This window comes from Rattus norvegicus, chromosome 18 (assembly GCF_021556685.1).
Source record: "Rattus norvegicus strain SHRSP/BbbUtx chromosome 18, alternate assembly SHRSP_T2T, whole genome shotgun sequence".
Lineage (NCBI taxonomy): Eukaryota > Metazoa > Chordata > Mammalia > Rodentia > Muridae > Rattus > Rattus norvegicus.
Genome location: NC_141551.1, coordinates 59,287,347 through 59,304,702, shown reverse-complemented (window position 1 = coordinate 59,304,702; position 17,356 = coordinate 59,287,347). Strand labels below are relative to the sequence as shown.

At 38.8% G+C, this 17,356-nt stretch overlaps 1 protein-coding gene across 2 annotated transcripts in view; it reads right to left on the bottom strand.

Moving 5' to 3' along the window:
* The window catches only part of Wdr7 (WD repeat domain 7), a 282,598-nt gene that overhangs the window by 189,528 nt on the left and 75,714 nt on the right, over positions 1-17,356 (bottom strand). For both annotated transcript variants that reach the window (NM_023975.2, NM_001395078.1), the window contains 2 exon segments: positions 10,470-10,558; positions 12,083-12,852. In NM_023975.2, coding sequence (NP_076465.1) covers positions 10,470-10,558; positions 12,083-12,852 — 859 coding nt within the window.

Genomic DNA, 17,356 nt, shown 5'->3' with positions numbered 1-17,356 from the left:
ACGCACAGGGAGAGAAAAGGCATCCGTGGTATTATAATTGTGGAGTCACGTTTAATCCAAGTAGTAATAGGTGCTTATTTATTTATTTAATAAATCCAACGGATGCTACTAATGAAGTAACAGAGATTAAGAAATTGAATTTACTAAACTTTAAAAATCTCTGGAGCAACATAAAAAATATTTTACTCATACTACCTCACAACTAGAATGGCAAAATCCAGAGACACTTTTACAGTTTATTGAAAAATTAAACTCTTGTCACAGCTTTTCTTATAACTGCCCACATGTAAAAAAAAAAAAAAATCAGAAACTGGAAGAAAAAAATATTACTCAAAGTAAAATGTTCAAGGTTTAAATGTCAAATCAGAAATGCATCCTATGGATGAATTTTCAAGATTCATAGCATAAATCACGCCTGCTCATCTGACTACAGCAGATAGGCGGCCGTGTCATCATTCTTACAGGATGGACGGTTGAAGAGACATATGGTCTATTATTTCGCCAGGTAGTGCCCTTTAAGGAAGAACTGTTGTAGTTCTGAGCCTCATCAGTCGTTTAGTGTCCCATGGAAACCAGATCATTATAACAAGCTTACTCAGCAAGATAGGCCTGTAAGTGTTTGCTCCAGCTTTCCGTGAGTTAGCATAAGCGTGGGTTTCAACATTATGACATCCATGCTTTCTACCTTTAAATCGATCTTTTTCACTTGAGGTTGATTCTCAACTCCATCGTTCCTATACTGCTACGGTGGGGTAAATAACATGTGTGTGACAGAGACTAACATTCTGAATGACAAAGGTTCTTTACATATTGGTCTAAATCTCAATAACCCTTCAGTATATATACCCAAAGAGCACCTAAACTTTCACAAAAAAAAAAAAAATCTAAAACTATAGAAAAATAAACGTAATGCCTTAGAAGGGAAAGTTTTATTAAAAAGCTTAACACTGGAAAAATAAAATTATTTAATACTAGATGGCCCTTTATATGTTAATGGTAATTATAATGCTAGGGAAAGGAGAGAAGAAGGGAAGGGGGAAGGGAAGGGTGAGGGGGAGAGAAGAGAAGGAGGGGAGGGAGAGAGCACAATAGGGTAAGTAGAAAAACTTTAGAAACTAGGAATTGGTGAAGCACCAGCCACCATCTATCTACCACGAGGATAATCTGCACCAGGTCTGGCATTAGTGCGGGCATCTTGAGGCCACCTTTCCCTTTTACCCTTGCTTTTATGGCTGTGTGTTTATATGCTTTACATACGTGGCATTCTATTTAAGTGAACACAGTTACGATAAATCATTAATGGGGTCTTTTGTCTTTTCCCAAGATCTAACTGAGGTATAAACTAGGGAGTGTACCAGAGAGTGGAGGTACAGGTCCGCAAACCCTGCACTGAGGAGGATGCTAAGGGGGAGAAGGATCAGTAGCTTGGAAGCAGCCTGGTCTCAAAGAACTCAAGTGAGACAATGTAACACCTCCCTTGACAAGTGGGGGCTGCATGTTCAGGGCCCCAAGCAAATGTCACTATTAGTACAGTAACTTCCTGTAAATGTTATAGTAATGTGAAACAAAAACTTTAAACTGCTTTTCTAATGCCTTTTGTCATGAGAACTCCACACTTACCACGTCCTAATTTATAAGAGATAATGGAAAGCAGTGCTGACTGACCTAACCATTGTGAATGTGTGTATGGTAACCATGAAGGCAATGTTGCAGTGCAGCTCTTAACCATTTTCCTGTGGGACTCAGATGTAAGTAAACTCTGGTTGACCAGTGATCTTCCACACCACCAACTCCACTGTCCCACCAGGCATGATACGTGGCATGTCCAGAAACACTGAATCACAAAGTTCCCAACTCTGCCCCTCTCTGCTGAAACATCAAGTTACCATCTCCAGACAAATTCTTCCTTAGTGTTCTCAATAGACCTTAGACTGCTAGGCTCTGCGCCATTTTGGTGTTGCTTACTCTTCTAATTTGATTACAAATATCTTTCAATTACTTCATGAGAATAAATACACACAAAAAACCCCTACTTTTTCAAGACTATAAGTGCTTGAAAATATTACCAATCAAACTTTGTATCTGACTGATAATCTGGAACTGTGAATAAAAAACTTCTGTAAAAAAAAAAAAGGTCTATTCTGGTTTGTTTGTTTGTATTGTTATCTCATCTTTTTTTTTTTTTTTGGTTCTTTTTTCGGAGCTGGGGACCGAACCCAGGGCCTTGCGCTTCCTAGGCAAGCGCTCTACCACTGAGCTAAATCCCCAACCCCATTGTTATCTCATTTTATTATTTATTTATATTATCATTTGGATGATGTTTTCTAATGAGAGAATGGCTATGGATTTGGGGGTGGGATGATCTAGTAGGAGTTGGGAAAATGGAAACTACTGTGATAAAAATATATTGTATATCTATTCTCAACAAAAATAATTAATTAACTAATTAATTTTTTAAAAGCTGTGGTTGCAGAGACTGACAGTCTCATTAGAAGCACACTAGTGTGAAGAAGCTGGAGTGATACAGTCCATAGGGTGGTTGCCCATCCTGGCCCACCTCTAGTCCTGTGGACCACACATGACTTGACTATTTCTTTGTCTGAACTAACATGCAGGAATCTATTAACTCAGCAGCCTGCTGGCTTCCACCACAGCAGAAGCTGAGACTGTCATCAGATAGCATCTTCAAGCTATAAAAAATCTTCCCTGCTTGCTGGAACCATCATTCCAATGACTTACCAGTGTATTCTAAACTTGCCTTGACTTATGGCTTACTTTGTTCTGTAAAACTATGAAACTGTTTCTCTACTGGAACAAAAAATAAAAATTGGGGTAACTAAAATCATGTTCCTGGGCAATCGCCCCAAAACTAGCTCTTACTCCCATTAAGATGAAAGCTGTGGTCTACAGTCCACAGCAGCTATGATCATTTCAAATATCAAGTATGTTTGCTGAAGCAAGCGTAACTACGACAAAGTTACTTATACAAACCTGGAGGGGTTTTTGGTGGACTTTTGAAACTTACTGTTTCTGGATACCCCACAGATCATAAATAATTCCCTGTATAAGCCACTGCAACATTCTTGGAAAACCTTATTTCAGTAATGTGCTTACTTATCATCTAGACATGTTTACTTAGCTACTGAGGAACAAACCAGAAAGCAATGCATAACCGAACTGTCAAACACCATTAGGCCAAAAAAAACCAAAAAACTCTGTGAGAGAATTAAATAACTAATGAGTGCTGGGTGTACAAGTGTACGGACAGCAGAAAGAATTAAGGATCTACTGTTTCAGAATGAATTATCAATCCCCTGTGATGAAAGGCAGGTGTGATAGGGCAACAACATGTCAAGACGCTCATGATGCTGAAGAACTGTAGGAGTGGTGCAGGAGCAATGGCTCTGTGCTTACCATCCCTTGCTGCTCTTGCACAAGACCCTACGCTCAGTTCCCAGCAGCCACATGGTGGCTCAAGACAGCGGGAACCTGGAGGATCCAGCACCCTCTTCTTGCCTCTGTGGACACTAGAAACCAGTGTGGTGCATCTATATAGATTCAGGCAAAAATTCACACATATAAAATAAAAATAAATTTAGAATATTCTTAAAAATAAAGTATTATGACTTGTTTGTTTGTTTTTACACTCTAGATATTATTCCCCTCCTAAACCACTCCCCAAGAGTTCCACATCCCATACCTCCTCCTCCACCACTCCCACCTCCACCCCCGCACTCCCTCCCTCCCCGCCCCTGTCTCCACAGGATGTCCCCACCCCACCCCACCCACCCCACCAGACCTCTAAACTCCCTGGGGCCTCCAGTCTCTTGAGGGTTAGATGCGTTTTCTCTGACTGAACCCAGACACAAGTATTACTTAGTCTTGGAATCATCACTAGTTCACATTAGAACTGAAGTAAGGTCAGATACAACAGTGACTTTTCTTGGACTGTAACTATAGCCAGAGACTTAAAAGAAAATCTGCTTTAAAATATCTTCACCACTAACATCAGAAATCAGTAAGTGGGGGCTAGAGAAATGGCAGTGGCTCAGTGTGGTTGGGAATTTGTATTGTTCCTGTAGATGCCCCAAGTTCAATTCCCAGCACCCACAAAAGGAAGCTTATAACTGCATAAGCTCCAGGGGATGCCCCTAACCTCTGGCACATATACAGACATATACACATGTACATGTAAATAAATAGGAATACAAATTTTTAGATAGATAGATAGATAGATAGATAGATAGATAGATAGATAGGTGGATAATAGATGGGTGGATAGATAGATAGATAGACAGACAGACAGATAGATAGAGATAGTTAGTCCTCTAAGCCCGAGAATGAGGGAAATAACCCATTACACTGAAAGGTGAATTTATATGAGAAGCTATTAAAACATCCCATATCATAAACACTTACTAGGTGCTTAATATACATTCCAAATATTGAGTTAAACATGAAAACACAAAAATCAGACAAAGCCTAAGAGCCAGAGGCTCTCAAACTGTACTGGAATAGCCATAACTCTATGACAGCACCATCATGAACCACACTTTCTACACTGTCTCCAACAGGCATACGCACTCCTTGAAGCCAGGACTTAGTTTGTTTTACATTCACAGTACCTAGTTACTGAAATATTTACTCTAGAAGCAGAAAGAGGGTACATACAGATTCATTAGTTACCAGCTTCGTCCATGAAGCAACCATTGTACCGACAACTTGTGAAAAATCCGTGAGCAAGACAACAATCCCTACGTTTTTGGCTTCTACAACAAATTAGAGTAATAAGCTGATTTTTTTAAAAATTGACAATTAAATTGGGACATTGTCTCCCCTCTTATTTAGTGACACTATCTAGATTTCTCTTTCTTTCATTAAAGTTGGGTGGATAGGGAGGTGGGAAAGATCTGGAAGGGAAACCTGATGATATTATTGTGGGCAAGTCACAAGCAAGCCCACTGGTGAAAGATTTAAGGTTAAACTATGTTCTTTGCAAAGTTATTTTCAGAAATGGGTTGAATTTATATCATCTAATCTAAGAAATGAGAAGCTGTCTTGTTTCCTAGGAAATCTTTCTACAAACTCATCAACAGCTTATCGCTCTTTTCTAAGATCAGTAGCAGAGATCTAGACTGAAAGTGAAGTGCTGGTTGGATCTGAGAATCCCTTAAAATATTGTTATTTATAATTAACATGTCATTTAAAAAATTTTATTTATATTAACTAACATTTTTTAACAAACTTGAGACAAAGTGAACTCTATGACTGGACTATTGAATCACTAACTTGACAGAGCTCCTAAGTCATGACTCAGAGAATCAGAACTCAATGAGTTGGAGACACAAAGTGGGAGTCTAGGGAGACAGAACAGCTAGAACTTGAAGGCTGGGAAAGAGAGAAGAGAGATGCTAGACGTGCAGATGACAGAAGGTTCTCCTCAAGCTTCAGCAGAGTACCAATCAGAGCACTTCAGGAAACTAGTGAGGGAGGAAGAGCATCAGAAAACCCTCCACCAGCCTGCTGGGAAGCCTCAGGATTATGAAACATTTGATTGAGTCCTAAGGCAGGTCTTACCTCAGTAATAAGAAATATTTCATGTTACTTAGAACAGTGCTCAAAAATATACCTACCAAATCATAAAAATGATGGTCAAGCTGCCCTCACAGAACTCCATTCTAAAAGAAAGTTCTGCAAGAATACAAAAATATCCAGTATCCTATCTGACAAATTTAAGCACTTTTCCATGATAATCAAGCATAAAAATTTAGAGGCAGGAAGTATAATTGATAATAAGAATAATTAAAAACCCCTTTAATCTCAGTACTCAGAAGGCAGGTGAATCTCTGAGTTCAAGACAAGCCTGACCTACAGAGTGAATTCCAGGACAGCCAGGGCTATGCAGAGAAACCCTGTCTTAAGAAACTTAGAAAAGAAAAAAAAAAAAAGGATTTTTGGTGGTACATGTCTTTAAACTTAATGGGAGGAGCTGGGAGGAAGGGGAGAAGCAGGTGGATCTCTGTAAGTTCAGAGCCAGTCTTGTGTGCAGACCAAGATTCACCCCCACCACCCGCCAGGCAGACAAGGATACACAAAGAACCTCTGTCTCCAGAAGAGAAAAAAATAAAAACCAAGCAAAGATATGACAAGTATTAGACAAGCCATATATTCAGAGAAGGACAGAGTTAAGAGAGTTAAAAGGACTGTGTGGTCTGGCCTCAGTGGGAGAAGACACACCTAATCCTCAAGAGACAAGAGTTTCCATGTAGTGGGGAGGGTGGGTGGGGGCTATCCTCTTGGAAAAAGGAGGAGGAATGAGATGAGGAACTGTGAGAGGGTGGACAAGAGCGGGCAACAGCTGGACTGTAAGTGTACAAAAGTACAAGTAATAAAAAGATTATCCAGGCTAAAAATACATTAAGATAAGATTAAAGAAAAATAAGACCTTAATGAAAAATGACTAGGGGTTGGGGATTTAGCTCAGTGGTAGAGTGCTTGCCTAGCAAGCGCAAGGCCCTGGGTTCAGTCCCCAGCTCTGAAAAAAAGAAAAAAAAAAAAAAAAAAAGAAAAATGACTAATTATATGAAAACTGCTGGCATAGAGCCTAAATTAAAATATGGAAGGGAGGCATAAAAGTGGTCTACCTCGGTGCACAGAAGCAGGCACAGCCAACTGAAAGACCTGAGAGCTGCAGGGATTTGTCCTCTGACTTCCACATGTAGCCTATGGCACTGTGGGCATGGACATACACACAAACATATAAAAGTAAGTAAACAAGCAAAAGCATGTATAAACAAGCAAATGAATAGAATATTAAGAATTTAAGGCATCAATGGCATATGAGGCAATTTTAGGCAGACTAATATATACATAAAGAGACTACTGGAAAGAAAAATATTTGAAGCACTATGTAAAATAATTTCCAATCTCATAGAAGTAAATTGCAACCAGATACAGTGGCACACACCTTCCATCCCGCATTGGGAAGGCAAAGGCAGAGCAGTCTCTGCAAAGTCTAGGCCAGCCTGGTCTATATAGCATGTTTCAGGACAGCCAGGGCTACATGAGAAACCCTCTTAAAAAACAAACCAAATTAAATCACATTAGTTAAAAGAACAAAACATAAATTACATGATACCTACATAAGAAACATACCTTAAATACAAAGCCCCAAGTAGACAGAAAGCAAAAGGATGAGAAGTTATATGACTAACATAGTAACTAAAGATGCTGAGTATTAAAAATGGAGTATATTTTAGAAAAAAGTACAAGCAAGCATAAAGACTAGTCATTTATACAAAATTGGGCCAAATAATAAGAATGACAGTCCAAATGCTTATGTAGCTAACAGAGTTAAAAATGAAAGAAATCTCACAGAAGTGTGAGGAAGCAAAGGAATAATTATGGTGTCGGGATTTCATAGTATTTATTTACTTAATACAGACAAGAAGGCAGACAATGATCAGTTGTATATTAAGTATCACTGAACAAACTGAGCTGACTTTATAAAATCCTCTGCCTAACATCAGACTGTAAACGTCTTACGTGTGCACATACACATCTACACAGATGTGCACACTGGTAACCTAACACATTTAATAATCAGCTTGATTTAGCAGTCTCACAGCATATGAACATATTGACACATACATGCCGCAAACACACAGTTACTTTTGAAGACATATATACAGTGAATTGGGAACATTCGAAAAGATTACAATCAATCAAATAATATTACTTCACTATCAATGAGAACCCAGACACATTCTTGGAAAACCTTGGAAAATTGGAAAAATTAAATATATCCTCACTAAATTAACTGCTGATAAATAGAAGCGCAGCAATGGGAAGTGTGGGAGCCGCCAAGCAGTATTCGGGAAGAAATGTCAGGCTGGAGATGAGAGTATGGGGGAACAGCCATATCTCATTAACTAACCTCGGGTTCCCATAAAATGAAACCAGACATTTAGGAGTGAACTTACCAGAAATAACGAGATGCTAATAAATATAAACCAAACACCTAGAAAGCAGAAAAATCTTAGAATTCAACTGAGCTAGGTCTTAGAGAAGACCTAAAAGTTGTTTCATACTAGGCTATCTGGATTTTTTAAAAAAAAATTGAAGACGAATAACAGAAATGAAAAAGAAAATTCTAAGAATTCTATAATTTTTCTACCTGATAAATTTGTAGAAAGTGTGCAAACAAAATTATTAAAATGAAAAGACAAAAAGCAAAAAACAAAAATTATAATAACTTAAAATATATTAAAAATTAAAATACATAGTTTAAAAATGTATTTGAACCCTGCAGCTCTCGGCTAACGAGTAAGACAACCCAAGAGTCAATCACAGTCATCCACACACACTCCACAGAAAAGTCAAAGAGTCCTCCTTCACTAACTCGCTGAGGCCACCACCCTGCCAGAGAGCCATTATCAGAAATGAAACTACACAGTGAAATCCCCATGACCACTACACATTTCAAACAAGTTTTACAAGTTATATGTAATAACCTATAAAACAAATAAGTCATCATAATAAAGTATGTTCTATATTCCAAGTGATTTTCAAACAAAAACATCAAAAATTTTTATCTCACGAAGAAAAGAGAAAAATTATAAAATCATTTCGACAGATAGAGGAAGAAAATCTAACTAAAGTCAATAACTATTAATAAATTAAAATATCAACAAATTAATAATATAAGGGTATCTTTTTCATGCAATAAAGAGTATACTGGAAAAAATCTGAACAGGGAAAAATACGTATAAACTGTTGTCTATGCACTCAACTTATAATGCACACAACAAAAGTGACAAAGTACAGTTCTAATGCAATAAAACTGAAAAGTCTGACGGTAGAGGCCAAAGAAAAGAATATAGGTCCTATATGATAAAAGAGCTCAAGCAAATCTCAGGAAATGCAAAATAAATCATAAAGGTTAAGAATTTAAATATGATACGACAGCAAAGAAAAAATTTTTTAAAGTAAATAAAAAGGAAAGAGGTCACCAGAAAATTTCCAAAAGCACTTTAAAAGCTGCTGCTTTTTCTAATTCTGGAATATCGTGCATCGTGATGAGCTGCAGAGAAGAGTCACGTTTAAACAGAGAGTCCGTCTGTTTATACAGCCTGCTCTTCAGCCTGATTGTTTTAAGGGCACCTTGTTCTTACTATAATTTGCTATGTGAGACATACTCTATCATCTTGAAGACACTCAAAATTCATATCCTCAATCATTTCAGATTCAGATCCCAGAAGAGGGATGTTCAACTGGGAGCCTCTGCAGGAGAGGGAGAGAGATAGAGAGGGGAACATATATGGAGCTTCTGTGAGGGAGACAGAGTAGGGAACACGCAGGGACTTCTGTGAGGGAGACAGAGTGGGGAACACGCAGGAGCTTCTGCAGTGCCATCTGAGTTCTGGGCCTTCTCTATGGGTATGGTTACAAGGATGCTCAGTTTATGCAGACATTTCTGCTTTGTGCGCTTTTGTACATGTACAATGCATGCTCTAAATACATTGTAATTATCTAAATACAACTACATGTCATTTTTATGTTGATAATGTAAACCATGCAAAAGTGATTCTATAACTTTATGAAGGACAGAGAAATAAGAAAGGAGCCCCATGGGTCTGAAGAACTAGAAAGGAAGGGTGCAGAGCATGGGAGCCCACTGTCCGTGATAAGGATGGACGGACGCTGGGAAGCATTTACTATTGTCTAAACCACAGGCATGCCATTTAAGTCTGTTAAACGTCATCTCATTCCAGGAAATCCAGCACTGATCTTGGCCCAAGACACTTATGTGAGCACAAGTGGCCCCCCTAACATTCTTGGTATATGTGGAGGGGTGGGTATTTCATTTGTTAGTATTAAAAGGCTAGAAAACATAAATAAAAGGGTAGTAGTATGTTAATTCACAAAAGTTTTTAGGATTGATTTCAAAAAGAGGATAAATGCATCCTTTCCCCTCCTGCTCACAAACGAAACACAAAGCTAAAAAGGAAAGTTATATATATAATTATTTAAATACAAAGGACAGTTTGTTGGGCATTTTGACTTATGTATAGCAACACAGACACCACTGGCAGACAGTAGAGCACAAGTGACAGCATAAACCTGTGAATTCAAACATTCCCATGCAGAGTTCAAAACAGGTATCACTTTTAAACTTAAGATACACAGTTAACTATTGTTGTCACGTGAAGGTGGTCCTAATACATACAAATTAGACCAAAGACAATATAATGAAATTATCTGAAATATGCTCGGTTATCAATTTCCAAATAAATCTGATTTACTTTTAAGTGACATCTTAATTATCCATATTTACATCTGGAATATAACAACTTTTCTCTCTTTTAACAATCTGAGACAAACAAAATATTATGATTATACATTAGCAATGCCCTCTCCGTTTCTACAGCTGAAATGCCATGTCAATTACTTATAAGATTCAATTTTACCTTGTTTAATCTGTCCTTGCACAATGTTACTGGAGGCTGGAGGGGAATCCCTTGCCTTAGAAAGGTCTGGGGTGCCTGGTCTAGGCGGCCTTTAAAAGAAGAAAAAGACATTGAACATTTTCCTATTTCCAGAGAGGTTCCAATTGTTATCCTCTACATGAAAAACACACAGAGGACATTTTCATCTTACTATTTCAAACAGATGACCGTTTTGTAAGTTTCGTACTTATTTATGTTTCAAATTCCAGTAAAATAATTACATGATTATGAAGTAGAAAATATAAACTTTTGAAATGAAATGTATACTTTCTGTTAGTCTTAACACATACTTTTGAATGTTCCAGTGAACTACAGTTGAAAAGTCAAAATCATCCTTAGCCATCACTTACTGTTAGCATCCTGGGAGCTCAGCGCACAGGAATTTATGGAAAAATAGACTAATCTGAAAAGCATTCATATACACGGCGATAAAGCATAAAGAAATCTTGGAATCCACAGATAAACTGTCTCATTTGGATTCTGGCTCAGCAATTCCATATATCAAAGTATTTACCAGATTAAGGACACTGAATTTTTGTACAAGTAACTAGAACAGAGCATGACATAAAATAAATGCTACATATGGGTCTCTTAGGTTTAATAAAACCTGACATGGTCAACTTTTAATGAAGTGTAATAATAAGTTGTCTTCATAACTTTGGTAAAATGGAAAATAGCACTCAGGCTAAGTATTGTAAAAACATCAAAACAGTCTGTTTTAAAACTATTCTGTTTTTAAAGTTATTTTTCTCCCCATATTTTGCACATTATGGACTGTACTTATTACCACACTCCAGTGCAAGTACGTGGGCACACTGTTACTGCATACAGATTACAATGAGAAACATTATGAACAGACACACATTTTGAACTGAGTATCAGTTCAAACGTCCAGAAGCTATAAATTAAGGTTGTATTTACAGAGCTCAAAGACAAGGCTCAGCAGTTAAAAGCACGCACTGCTCTTGAAGAGGACCAGCATGGTTCCCAAAACCCACATTGTGCAGCTCATAACCAAGTTTAACTCCAACTCCAGGGGATAACACCCTCTTCTGAAAGCCACAGGCACCTGCATTCACACATGCACAGACCCAAATACAAACACACAATTAAAAAATAAACATTGCCAACTGTGGTGGCACACACCTTTAACCCCAATAGCCAGGGGCCAGTCTGTGAGTTCATGGCCAGTCTTGTCTATATTGAGTTCCAGACCAGTCAGAGTTATCACAGAAAAAAAATTATCTTAAATAAAAAAAAATTAAGATTTTATTTACTCAAGAGTCATCCTCTGTGACCAACTCCTACATTGTAAATCCACTTAAACATATATAGAGATGGACACACACACCCACACACACACACACACACACACACACACACACACAAAACAGTGCTAAAATTTTATCATGTTTTAAACTTGGCATTTTAGAAACGTCCACTTTACGATTTAAATGGGAAATCACTAATGTGACTAAAGTGGAGAATGTGTGCAGAGTCAAGAATCAAATATAAAATATGGTTCTCCTAGCCCTTTGGAAAACAAAGAATAAGATTAAACCTCATGATCACACCTGGTGGGGCCCTTCTTCATGTGATCTCCAATGAACGTCGCATTGGTCATGCTCATTAAAGTATTTGCCAGAGATATGATGGACAACAGATGTTGCGTGGTGACCGCTCGGGACACTGTGTAGGTCCCCTTGCCTACGCTCTCCGTTGCTGGCCCCTTCCGTCCTGCTTCTGCTTTCGCCTGCAGTAGCTTTCCAGCAGCCTGATTATAACCAGGAAGCATCAAGGACATATGACCTCCTCTGGATAGGAGACCAAAGGACACTGTGCAGTGTGGTTTCAGCATGCCGAGGCGATCGAGGCAAACTTCATCCAGAACTTCATTCAAACCCCAGGCGTGGAGACAGGACATGAATAATTTTGCGGTATCCATAGTAAGGTTGTATTCTAGTAGGGTAAGTGGTTTGGACTTGCTGGCCCGGTACTCAGGGTCACTTTCTTCCCTCCTCTGCCTCATCACCTCCTCCTCGTCCTCCTCCTCATCAAGGAGGTGCTCCTTTATGTTCTCTTTGATAGTTTCTTTCACTTGCTGGAAAAGAACTGCCGCTCGTTTTCCAGTCAGGAAAGAGCCCCCTTTGTCTGAACTGCCAGATGCTTTCTGCAGATTCTCTGGGGAAATAAGTGCAGTATTCGGCCTAGAGGCTTCTTCAGTCAGGAGTTGAATAATCAAAGCTTCCACATCAAAGAAAAGCACATGGATATCCGGGTCAGTTAGGTTTGTCTTTATTGCTTGAACCATCAGGGAGTTATGAGAATATTTAGGTAAATTCCCCTGTAATAAATATTTTTTAAAGAAATAGTTACAATTCAACGTGTTTAATTTCAACACTCATTAATGAGCAATAAATAGCTGGATTAAAGCTGATGAAGCTGCCTTTGTAGGGCTTCTGGGTCATTAACATATCCTTGCCAACCAGCAACATGTAAAAGATATGAGCATATGCAATCAGGAGAACTTTACACTGACACAACCATTAGAATAACAGTTAGTTAAAACCAAGTATACATTAATAAAGGCTTACTACTGAAGTGGGAGTCTCCATACTCATTAAAATTGGTTTCGGAATCATCAGTGGACTCCGAAAATGACTTGTAGGTGCACAGCAGAAGCTGCCGGTCAGTCTGCAGCACCCCACATAGGAATCCTGTGCTGCTTACACACTCTCCAGAAAGACACAATCAGGTCTTTCGGTTTTGAGATCACACAACCACAGCAATCCTGACCATGTTCCTTCTATTTCTCTCCTTTACTTACTGTCCATTTTAGCTAAATCTAGTGAGAGTGGAGAGAATTGGGGCAGCTTTGAGGCAGGGCTCCACGTTTTTCTGTGTCTGAGAATGGCTTGTGGAGATACAAGTGCATACTGTACACTTCACTTAGGAGTGTTTGTGTGTGTGCATGTACATGTGTAAAATTCAGAATGCCCATATATAAATGCTGCAAGAGAGGATGGGAAGAAATGTTAGCCAGAAGGTAAACAGCAATTATTTTTCTGAAGGAATCAGAATGTTTAGTATATATCTGCACATAATTAACACATGCTATTTTTCATAACTAAAAAATTAAAACTACAGAATAAAATATAGATTCCTTAAGCCCAAATTCAAGGCCCATTTATAAACTCTCCATTCAGCTTCCACAGGCTCCTGAACCTTATCTGTGACCCGTGACACACAGCTCCTCTCATGTGTCCTTTGGCATGAGTCTTTCTCATTCTCCGTAACATCCTTCTCTCCTATGACCCTAATCCTCAATCACAACATAGATGCACGTTAAAGCAGTATGAGTGAGTGTTTTCATTAATATATACGTTTTCTTCGTTAACTATATCTCATTTATACTGAGGAGAGGACTCTCAATTATCCCAGGAAAAGGTTAGCCCACAGAGGTTAGTTCCCCTAACATTTTACAGTCACTACGCCCCAGATACTTGGATATCTCAAAAATGTATAGTTACAATGTATAACTTCCTTTCTCTGTGAGGCAATTTCAAATCATGAACAAACTAACTATGCCTTATTCATTCTACACAACCAAACACTCTAGCCGAATGATCAAAGAACACTAAAAGTCTTACAGAATTATTCCTATTGCTCACCAACTCGTCATGGAACGGTTATAAGTCCCCCTAACTGGCACCCTGTCTCCATTTCCATCCGCCCTGACTATCCTTGTAGCTTGAGATTATCAGTAGCATTTTATAACTTGAGCAGAAGTCCAGACTTCTCTGCAAAGCACGAGACACCATTCAGAACGTGCCGCTGCTGGTCCCATTTCACCCCTCAAGGCCATCCAATAACGTAACACCAAATCACTTATCCTTTCCAGAAACAGCCTCCGAGAGGAGGACGTTTGCACACATTTACACGAGGACCACATTCCTTCTCCATCTCCTCTATCATCATTCACAAAATATCTCAAGCTGTGCAGCTTCCAAAATCACTCACACAATCATTCAAGCAGATGTTATCATTGCCTCTATTGCATAACCTTCTCTGAATTGAATGATGTTTATAGGAGGCTATAAATCTTTCTATACTACATACAGTAAACAACCTAAAGAATATACCTCATAAGATATAGCTTCACTATTTAATAGTCACAGCAGAGAAGTCTATCTTGGGTGAATTACAGGAGCTAAGTGGAGCAAGCAGAGAGCACTCATTGAGTGCAGTGGAAATCACAGGGCGGATGCTGAAGGAACCCACAGGTGGTCAAGAGGAGGAAGGCGGGCCACAGTTCACTAAGAGCTCACAAGACCATGCACCGCTTTTGAACATTACTTTGCAAACCTGAACATCGCAGTTTTGGTGAAATTTAGGTCCCTGAGCATCAGATCTGAATTAGTGTGGCTAGGGAGGTATAAAAGTCTAATGAATTCCCTTAGATAAAGTAAATATACAGCTTTACACAGTGATGTCAGAGAACAACTATCCAGATGAGGGAGTCACATGACTAGACTCAGTGCTGTTAGCTTACCAGGAACAAGAGCAGGGTCATGGACATGGAGCGGGAGGCAGTAGACATCACCCATGTGAGCAAGTTAAAGGTGCCATAACCCCAAGAATGTGAGCGATGGGGCAGAGTGAGGACTGTGCTTGCACACGTAACATGTAACGTCACGCACCATGCTCAGTGCTTAGTACCCTCGAGCAATGAGTCACGTGAGTCACGCGGGAAACTTACATATGAGACTGACTGTTGTGAATCCCAGCTACCACATCCTAAGCTGTTGCCAACGCCCAGGTACTGTTCTCATCACTGCTGTGTCACAGAAATAGCACAGTCTCGGGTGCACAGTGCTGAGGCGAGGTGTGAGGGAATTTGTAACATCGAGTCAAATGAAGTCTTCCCAGCGCTCCTCTACATAACATCCTTTCCACCAAACAGCTGCAGCATTCTCTTAGGAAAAGGAGACTATTGCCAGTCAAACTACATAAAGTCAAACAAGTCTGGCTAAAAAGTTACCGGAGCAGTGAGAAGGGCTTGAAAAAGAGAAAGAGGGAAAACACGAGGTAGACAGACTTCAAGTCGGCTGTCTCATTGGATGTCAGCCACACATGTGCCCATCAGCACCCCAGCTCTGCGGGCATCTGTATCTCTTTCTGAAGCTGTCCCAGCAGACAACCACATGCTCACAACAAAAACCTTATCTAATTAATACCATGTCTAGGTGTGAGGTTTGAAGGCCCTTTGTTACAAAGATACTGAATGTGCTCTGTGTGATTAAAAACGGAACCTAATAGCAATGTAAACAAAAAGGGAATGCAAGATATAAAAGGAAACCAACACCAAGACGAATACATAGATATTTTTTCAGAGTAAGGCTGAAGGGAAAAGGGAGGGAGTCGACTTGGCATCCCTCAGTAGATGAGCATCATTTCTCCAGTCACCAGAACCTCATAACCAGAACCCTGAGTTAGAAGACTTGTCACAACGAAAAGCAGATGCCCACCAAAGCTTGAGAATGACATTTTGGCTAAAGGTAAAGAAATGGCTGAGTTCATCACTCGAATGCCTAGTTTTCTAGTGTGTGATGCTAAGATAAACTATAGAAAAAGGAACAAAAACATCTAGTAAATTACAAAGTTTTTGTGGGTTAATGATAAAACCACCCAGGACCAGACTGATTTGTTCGAATCATCATGTATTGTGACAATTTCAAAGTTAACTGATGAAGAAGTTCACTCTGTCCATTTCTTAGATCTGCTGGAACGTGTAGAAAGAGTTCCCCTTAAAGTATCTCAGAGCAGGATTCTATTCAACAGTTATACGAGGAGTGACCTATGGTGTATAATATGCCTGAGAGAAAACAAAGTATTCGTCCTTTAAAAATTAGTTGAAAATTTACTTAAGAAAGACAAAAAAGGAAGGTTAAATTATAAAGTATATATCAATGACTGAGTCTACAACTTGCTAGGGAATGCAACTGTAATAACAGGCTCGGACACAGATTTATCCTATGCCTATTTCAAGTATTTAATTTATTGTAATTTCATTTTCTGTGTGGAGGAAGTACACCTTCAGCCACGTGAGATTTCTTTTGTTTTTGAGGCAAAGTCTCTGTGTATCCCCGCCTGTCCTGGAGACACAAATACCCACCTGCCTCTGCTTTCACAGTGCTGGGTTTTTAAAGACATCTGCCAACACGCCTGACACCATTTAAAGTCTTAAGGAAATTCTGCTTTAAAAATAACAAAAAAAAAAAAAAAACCTAGGAGAAAAATAATGAACCGATGACTTACAACAGAAAGTGAACCTGAGGCAAGAATGTTAGAAAAACAAAAACAAAAACATCTCTCATGTAAAACCCAGAACAAATGACAGAGTTCTCGTCCTAGCACGCTCACCCACACACGCATGACATGCAGAACACATGTCAGATATGGTAGGCCCCACAAACAAAACATAACGATCCAGAATGTTCAGCAGAAAAAATGATGACATGTAGATATAAGTTTTGATCATTTTATATAATTGAATATACTCTAGATAAAATCATATCTGTTGAGACATCTGAAAGCATTGCCTCTGAATACCAGGATTATGTTTTAAGTGTCTTTAATGGGTTTCGGACTTTAAGTGTATTCCATTTTATCCACTGTCTACACGAAACCTTACTCTCTCACCATTCACTTCATTGATCCTGACTTGAAAGCTCACTTACTTTGAAATCATTATTCAATAACACAGTTTTCAATGCTATCTTTAAATAGTCTTGTGATTTATTATTCTTCCTGAATCAAATCTATAATATCATTTGATATGGGTTTTA